The sequence below is a fragment of the Monoraphidium neglectum genome, assembly GCF_000611645.1.
Source record: "Monoraphidium neglectum strain SAG 48.87 unplaced genomic scaffold scaffold00518, whole genome shotgun sequence".
Lineage (NCBI taxonomy): Eukaryota > Viridiplantae > Chlorophyta > Chlorophyceae > Sphaeropleales > Selenastraceae > Monoraphidium > Monoraphidium neglectum.
The window spans coordinates 19,019-26,625 of NW_014013110.1; the positions used below are offsets into that span (position 1 = coordinate 19,019).

Genomic DNA, 7,607 nt, shown 5'->3' on the forward strand with positions numbered 1-7,607 from the left:
GGAGGAGGGTGACGAGGACAGGGAGGGAGAGGGGGGGGAGGAGGAGGAAGGAGCGAATGGCAGCGGCGCGGATGAGATGGTGCTGCCGCCGACTAGCGCTTACAGGCGGCTGCTCACGTATCAGGTGGGGGGATGAAGGACCGGCGCAAGAATGTGTGTGTGCGTTCCATGGCGGAGTGGTTGTGCAAGTGCACATGCGTGCGCACATGCAACTGGCAAAGCTTTAATCACAAAGTCACCACATCGCCCCACTGTCTTTGTTTGTGCGTGGGCACTGCGTGTGCCGCTGGAGCAGTACAAACCGCAGGCGTAGAAGTGCGCTTGAGAGGGTTCCTCCTGCCGCTGAGCGCTCGACAGCACTGGCAGGATTGCCTCAACAGACTGCTATCCCGGCTTGCCCCGCCCTTCACAACCCCACAGGCACTGGCAGGGCCGCGTTTCACGGCCGATGGGCACCGGGGCTTCATCATCCGGAAGGTGTGGGGAAGCTGCCCTGACTCGCAGGCCCGCACACGGCGCTCGACCATGGGCCCGCTGGGCGCCGTGCACCTGCGCACAACCGCACCGGTAGTGTATGGAGCTCCCAGCAGCATTGGACGCTGATCTGATAAGGTCGTGCACTTCTCAGATGGTTCGAGTTCCCCCTTTGTTACACCCAAACAAAGCTGCACCTCTGCCTTGCCGATGCTGAAACGCCCCTGCCAGGTGGAGCAGCGCAACCGCGCCCCGACGCTGGTCCTCATCCGCGCCGCCGACGCGGCCGCCGCGGCGGCGCTGGAGCGCCAGCAGTCGGAGCAGCAGGTCGCGGCGGTCCACGAGGCGGCGGGGTTTGCGGCCGTGTTTGATCTCATGCGGAAGAGCGGCAAGCCCGCGGGTGCGTGCTTTTGCGCTCGCTCGTACGCGTGCGCTCTCGCTTTCACGGCAAGCGGCGAAGACACTCTCTTGCAAACACAAGCATGCACAATCACGCAAACCCTGACCCGCTCTCGCGCGCGCACATGCACGGACGCGATCTTGCACACACAGCTGCACACATTGGGATGGTCCGCACGTCAGTCACACCTGCACCCTGCTTAGGCTCCCTTGCTCACCCCTGCACCCGACAGTGGGCCACAACCTGGCTTTTGACCTGGCCTACAGCCTCATCAGCTTTGCAGAGGGCTGGCTGCCAAACACGTGGCGGGAGTACCGACAGCTGGCGCGCACATGGCTGCCTGGTGGGTGCCGCACGCTCCTGGGCGGCCTCCGGCTGGCTGGCGCCACCCACCAAAGGGGTACCCTGCTGTGACGCGGCCATCCCCCGGCCGCCCCCAGCAGGCCTGTCCGTGCTTTTGTGCCTGCGCTGCCTCGTTGCCGGCAGCAGGGCGTCCCGTGCGCTCGCACCCAGCCGGCGCTCGGGCGCGCTGCCTGTCAATCCACCCTGTAGCCAGCCATCACACGCGGCTCACATTCAGCATACGCCCCCCCAGAGACCTCTCCTCCCCGCCCCACCCAAAACCACACATCGCAGGCGGCGTCTACGACACCAAGTATGTGTCCCGGCAGCTGCCCGAGGTGTTTGGGCGCGAGACGAGCCTGTCTGACGTGTACGCGGGGCTCGTGGAGGGCGGCAGGGAGCTGGAGGTGGATGCGCTGTTCGCGCGGGCGGCGGCGGCGGCGGCGCGCGCCGGCGCTACTGCGGAGGCGGCGCAGCTGCCGCAGATCACGCACGCGGCTGGTTTTGACAAATACAGGTGGGTTGGGGCGTCGAGGGTGGCAGGGACTCGCAGACATGTGCTGGCTGCACAAGTCAAACTCGTGCGCGCCACATGCGCGCGCTCACACACACACACACACACACACACACACACACACGCACACGCACACGCACACATGCACCCACACCCCGTCCCTCGTCCCTCTCACTCTTTCCTAACGCCCGTGCACCCGTCCGTACAACCGCGTCCCAGGGGCCTCGCCCCAGGGGCCAAGGCTCACGAGGCTGGCTACGACGCGTACATGACGGGCGCCGCCTTCGCCTGCCTGCTGCCCCTGCTGCGCGCCAAGGCCGCCGCCGACCCCGGCTTCCTCCCCCGCCTCGGCGCGGCGCCCCCGCCCCCACCCTCGGACGGCGAGCAGCAGCAGCAGCAGCAGCAGCAGCAGGAAGAGCAGCAGGAGGCCCGGGAGGGGCCAGGGGCACCGGGTCCGCTGGCGATTGTGGAGGGGCTGAAGGGGCGCGTCAACCTGACGTACTCCGACATGCCTTACGTGGCGCTCTGGGGCGAGGACCCGCTCCCGCAGCGGCCGACGGCGGCACACATCAGCTGGGAGGAGGGGGGGCTGAGCGACGAGGACGGCGCGAGCGCCGCGAACGGTGGCAACGGCGGGCTGCGGCGCGGGGACACGGTCAAGCTGGTGGTGCGGCGGCTGCAGCAGGTGCTGCCACGCGGCGAGGACGGCCGGCCCGCGAAGGTGCGGGCGTGGGGTGGGCGCCTGGTTGGAGGGGATCGGGGTCCTCGCGTGCGGCTGCATGGCGCTTGTCCGCAGCATGGATGGCACGCGGTACCTGGCCAGCGGTTTGGCGGGGCGTGGGCTGTTGCACGCTGGTCGCCCCACAAGACCGCGGCCCTTACAGGTCTGCATGTGGACACTTGTGCACACACACTCACACACACATATACACAGATGCTGCGCTCACAGTGTCCCCCTCTTATGTGTACTAACGCCCCGCCGTGCCGCCTCCGACCGGCGACCCCACCCGGCCGATGCTGGCAGGTCCGGCTGACGCTGCTGTCGCGCAACACAGCCCTGGCAGAGCTCGAGGACGCCACAGCGGTGGCCCTGCTCGCGGCAGAGCTGCCCCGCAGCGGCGGCGCCGTCAGTGCCGTGCCCTACTGGCAATACGCATCCGAGCGCTACGCGCGCTTCGCGTCGGAGTCGGCCGCGACGGCGGTGGCGGCGGTCGGGACGATACGCGCGGCAGGGGCGGCGGCCGACGGCGACGCGCAGCGCGCGGCGAAGCGACTGCGGACGCTGGAGGTCGATGCGGCGGCGGGCGGCGGCGCAGGGGCGATGGATGTGGATGGGGGCCAGGGGGCAGGGTCAGGCGGGACGCCGGCGGCCAGCAGGTGCTCTATTATGTGAAGAAGAGACTCTCCGGATTCTGTGTGTTTGATTTGATTTGGAAATACGCACGCGTACTATGATTTCCAAAATGACTCTGTGGCCTTTCGACCCGCCGGATGGGACTTGGGCAATTGCCTCCCTTTGCAGCGGTGGCCCCTGTCCCTGGCCCGAGTGTGCAAGAACAAACGACGACTTGCAACGCACCAGTGTACAGCATGACCGCTGCCTGCAGCTTGGCTAATCTCCGCACCCGCGCCGCCGCCAGCACGGGTTCAACGGGACAGGATTCACCGCGGAAGCACGTCAGTGTGTAGGGGGGGTATCTCTCGTCCGTGCAGGGAGATGCGGCGACCAGCCACACGCGCAGTGCTCTATACGTATGCATGTACCATTGCCTCAGTTGATTTCTGCAGAACACCTGCATGCCGCAGGCGCAGTGCGGTCAAAACTGTGCTGCTGGACAGGGGCAGCGAGTCATGCTGGCCCAGGTGTCGGCCTGGCGGCTACGCAGTCAGTGTCTGAGATTTCAACCCGACATATTCAAGGTTCACCGTCAGCCCTCAAATCGCGTTGTAACGTCGTAAATTACTCTCATGAATTCCCTCACAGCCTGAATACCGTATAAAGTCAACCCAGCATCCAGTCATGTCGATGTTCGCCAAGCTTTCGGTGCGTGGATGCACCGAGGTGTATGCATCAGGGCACCGCCCCATCACACAAATAAGCCGTTTGTACATCCTGAATTCACTTCGGCTGCACTGCCAACGTGCAGCACTGGTGCGGCACCCATGCGCCGTGCGATACACTGCTTACGGCACCATTCGTTGACGCACACCTCCCAACCGACTGCGTGTGACCGCAGTCTGTGCTCTCCAGTGGCACCTTGGACCGGGCCATTGGCATGGGCTTCGACCGCTTTGACAGGGTGCATGGTTTTTGTTGACCATGCATGGTGCTGCAGGGCGTCAAAAGCGTGAATTGCAACTGTTGCCAGTGGGGGCCTGACAGCTGGGAAAGCGATGCAGCCGTGCTGTCCGCTGCAGTCAGCTGGTGGAAAACGGTCGAATCTCGCCGGCCGGCAGCATTCCTGTCAAACGCCTGCATGTGCACGCTTGTCACCCGCAGGACGACAGCGGTTACATCGAGAAGAAGGAAGGTAGGTGCCGCAGCGCAGGGCGCGGACGAGGCGGGATGACCTGCTCAGCTGTCAGCAAAAGGGAGGGGAGCAATCTTGGATTAGGAGGGGGTAATGCCTGGGAAAGACACGCTTGCAGCTTGTCCAGCTTGTGCTGTGCACCGCATTGGGTTGGGAGACGGGTTTGCTGTCGCATCGGCTGATGTGTCAAGTTGCCGGTTCGGTGGACGTGTGGAATCATGGCGTGTGCTGGCAAAGCCGGCAGGGCACTTCCTGCCCCGTCCACAGACCTCCACGCATGCTTCTTTCCCCTCGTACGGCGCGTGCATGTTCACCGGCATCATAACAGTCACGGGCGTGATCGAGGTGAGCGGTCGGGTGGGGGTTCTGCGGTGCAGCAAACTGCTCGCAATGGGTGTGGCAATCTGGCTGGCGCGCATGTCGATTGCACACAGAGGCAGGTCCAACATCAGCTGAAGAGACCAAGGCGTACGGGCTTAGCAGGCAGCAGTGCACTACGCCGAACCTCCTCCGGCCTGCTTGCTCATGCACTGTCAACCATGTTGCTCTGACGCACGTGCCCGCCATGACCCCGTGCTGCCTCGGCCGCTTGCGCTTACGCTTGCACCTGCCCCCTTTGGTTTCAAATCGCGCGTCAATCCATCCCAGACCATCTGTCAGATCACTGGACTCGGCTTCATGCCGCCTGAGGCAATGGTTCACATGTTGTTTTTCAAGGTGGGTTGGCTGGACCGACTGGCTGGGGCCTGAGTTGGCTGTGCGCGTGCCTGGCGCTCGCCCCTCGCCGCGCACGCGACATGCGGGACGGGTGGGGGCGCAACTTGTTTCACGCATGCATTCGCGCTGCGCCGATGCCAGCAGTGTAGCGAGCGGCGCACTCGCGCGCCTGCCAAGCAAGCACCACCAGGTGTGCCCATGTCGCCTGCCCTTGTCCTTTCCTCAGCGCCCATGGGCCAGCCAGCTGCCCGCCTCGTACGCGCCCGCCCTGAACCCGCGCCGCGCGGCCCCGTTTGACCCCCTCGTGACCGACCACCAGACTGGCGGGCTGGACGGAAAGATGGATCGCCAGGAGTTCTCCCAGCTGGTGCGCCAGCTCTTCTCAATGATGGCCGACCAGAAGGCCGCGGAGGAGGGGGTGCCCGCGGCGTGAGGCGGCCACAGGGTTTTGAGGGTGTAAGCAGCTGCACTGCGTGCCCCAGTGGGTGCTGTGGGTGCTGTGGGTGCTGTGGGTCGAGGGATTTGATTCTGGTGCAGTATCGGAGTGGGACAAATGGCAGCTCCCCAGGTGCCGTGATGTGTTCAGGTCGAGAGGTGCTGTGGCAAAAGGGCCATATGGGATTGTGATATCCTTGGGAGTCTTTATTTGATCTTGTACACTTTTCTGTCAGATCCTTGTCGTGGTAAACTGACGAGTGGAGAGTTCTGGTTTGTAATGTTGCTTTCAACTGCTTTTGTCACCACCGGTACTGCAGAGGGAATCTCGGGCATCTTCTACTTAGTCATGCATGTATGGTGCACAGAGTGTGATGCCACAGCAGGTATGGTCGTGAGACAAGCAGCATGCAGTCCGCCAAGTGCTTTGAAAGGTTGCTAGGGGTTGGCTTTTGATTGAAGGGAGGCATCAAAATCATCCAAACACAGGTCTTCTTGTCAAACTGCTCGTGCTGCGTGACGGGTTGTCTCTCCACGAGGCGGTATCCCCCAGGAATGTTGCATCAAATGATGACTATGTGTTTTGTGACTCCTGCAGATGATGCTTTGCACCACGTCGTACCAATCGGCCGATCGGCCCTGCCAAGTGGTCTGCCTTTGCACATACGTAGCGGCGCGCCTCACCTGGCACCCACTTGGTGTGCTCATTGCGCCACCAAAACAAACACACAGCCCTCCTCCCCGCTCTTATTCTTTGGTTACTCCCTGAGAAATCCACCACAACCCGAGAATCACCACCATGTCTCTGTTCAGCAAGATCTCGGTGAGGAGTGCGATCGAGGCCGGGACACTTCGTGCCACAAAGCGGCACGCCGCGACAAATGCGTTTGATCATGCGCTTTTGCCTCATGATGCTGCTCAGCTCTACACCCGCGGCAGCGGGCCGCGCCAAACTGTAACCCGACGCACGCCTTCTCATGCATGTGGCTGCAGTCGCTCCTGTCCGGCGACAACCTGGACAAGGCCATCGCGCTGGGATTCAGTCGCTTTGACAAGGTGTGTCTGCGGGTGACGCAGGCAACTGATGTCGGGAGGGGGGGGGGCGCCTCTGAGAAAGAGGGCTTGGTTGTTGGCCACGCCCACAGAGGCAACTGCCCGCGCTCCGCTGCGCCGGCCGCCTGCTAAGTGGGTGCCGTACGCGCACCAACCCATTTGCAGGACCAGAGCGGTTTCATCGAGAAGAGTGAAGGTGGGGGTGGGGGGTGACAGAAGGGGGCGGGCGAGTGCCGGGTGCGCTGCACCAGCCGCGAGTGTATCTACTGCAACAGCTGGGGAGTGGGGAGCGGGCCGCAGGGCTTGTTACCCGCGTCATAGCGCCTCTGATTCATCCTCCTGCTCAGCGCCTGGGGTGTGGGACTGCCCAGCATCGGCGTTAGTAACAAGCTACGGCGTTTGGCGCTGCGCAGATGCAGCTTGGCAGGGCTCGATCTGCACTTTGGGGAACGCACTCCCATCCTGTGCCCACATGCGGGCACGATGTGGGCACCCGCACCCCTGCCGCACTGGAAACATAAGATCCAACTGCCGCGCTTTGCTCGACCCGCCCACGTTTTTCCATGCACCCGCATCATGCACCCACACCCCACGCAGTTCTTGGCGTGATCGAAGTGGGGGTTTCAGACGGGCGCGTGCGCCGACGCGGCTGCACTCCCGGCTGTAGCTTGCATGGCGGGGCCTGCAAAAAGCTCTAGAGGCTGCCAGCTGACAGCCCCCAGGATGACCAGACGCATGCATGGGGAGGGGGACGTGGGACTTCTCACCGGACATCTCATCAGCCGTTCTTTGGTCGCCACAGCCGGGCCGCTCTCCTTGAACTCGGCTCCCGCCCGACACCCCGCTCCTCGTCCGCGCCGCCGCTGCGCCGCGCCCCGCCTGCGGGCACCCCCGCGGCTGCAGACCATCGTCAAGACCACGGGGCTGAACTGGGCGCCCCCGGGCGCGCTGATCGACGGCGTCTTCTCCAAGGTGCGCTGCTCGTTGATTGCCTGCTTGATTGTGGTCTTGGACGACGTGTGACGGCCTCGATTCATCTGCATGTGGACACCCTCGCCCTTGTCAGGCCGCGCAGCAGCCCGCGGCACCTTGCCGCTGCATGCACAGCCCACCATCTCGGGAGTCCCCACGCTGCCCTGCC

At 63.9% G+C, this 7,607-nt stretch overlaps 3 protein-coding genes across 3 annotated transcripts in view; all 3 read left to right on the top strand.

Moving 5' to 3' along the window:
- The window catches only part of MNEG_3922 (hypothetical protein), a gene marked incomplete at both ends in the record, with an annotated part of 5,793 nt that extends 2,670 nt beyond the window's left edge, over positions 1-3,123 (top strand). Inside the window, 6 exons of the mRNA XM_014047603.1 lie at positions 421-477; positions 706-874; positions 1,107-1,217; positions 1,511-1,733; positions 1,950-2,451; positions 2,755-3,123. Coding sequence (XP_013903057.1) covers positions 421-477; positions 706-874; positions 1,107-1,217; positions 1,511-1,733; positions 1,950-2,451; positions 2,755-3,123 — 1,431 coding nt within the window. The remainder of the gene's footprint in view (positions 1-420; positions 478-705; positions 875-1,106; positions 1,218-1,510; positions 1,734-1,949; positions 2,452-2,754) is intronic.
- Positions 3,124-3,750: 627 nt separating this feature from the next.
- MNEG_3923 (hypothetical protein) lies at positions 3,751-5,411 on the top strand (the record flags this gene model as incomplete). Its single annotated transcript, XM_014047604.1, has 5 exons — positions 3,751-3,774; positions 4,231-4,261; positions 4,590-4,606; positions 4,910-4,978; positions 5,205-5,411. The coding sequence occupies 5 exons, from the start codon at positions 3,751-3,753 to the stop codon at positions 5,409-5,411; spliced, it is 348 nt and encodes a 115-aa protein (XP_013903058.1).
- An 801-nt stretch (positions 5,412-6,212) lies between these two features.
- MNEG_3924 (hypothetical protein) lies at positions 6,213-7,489 on the top strand (the record flags this gene model as incomplete). The annotated part of the gene is made up of 5 exons (XM_014047605.1): positions 6,213-6,236; positions 6,407-6,469; positions 6,632-6,662; positions 7,064-7,080; positions 7,370-7,489. 5 exons carry the CDS (start codon positions 6,213-6,215, stop codon positions 7,487-7,489), a joined length of 255 nt encoding a protein of 84 aa, XP_013903059.1.
- Between the last annotated feature and the right edge of the window lie 118 nt (positions 7,490-7,607).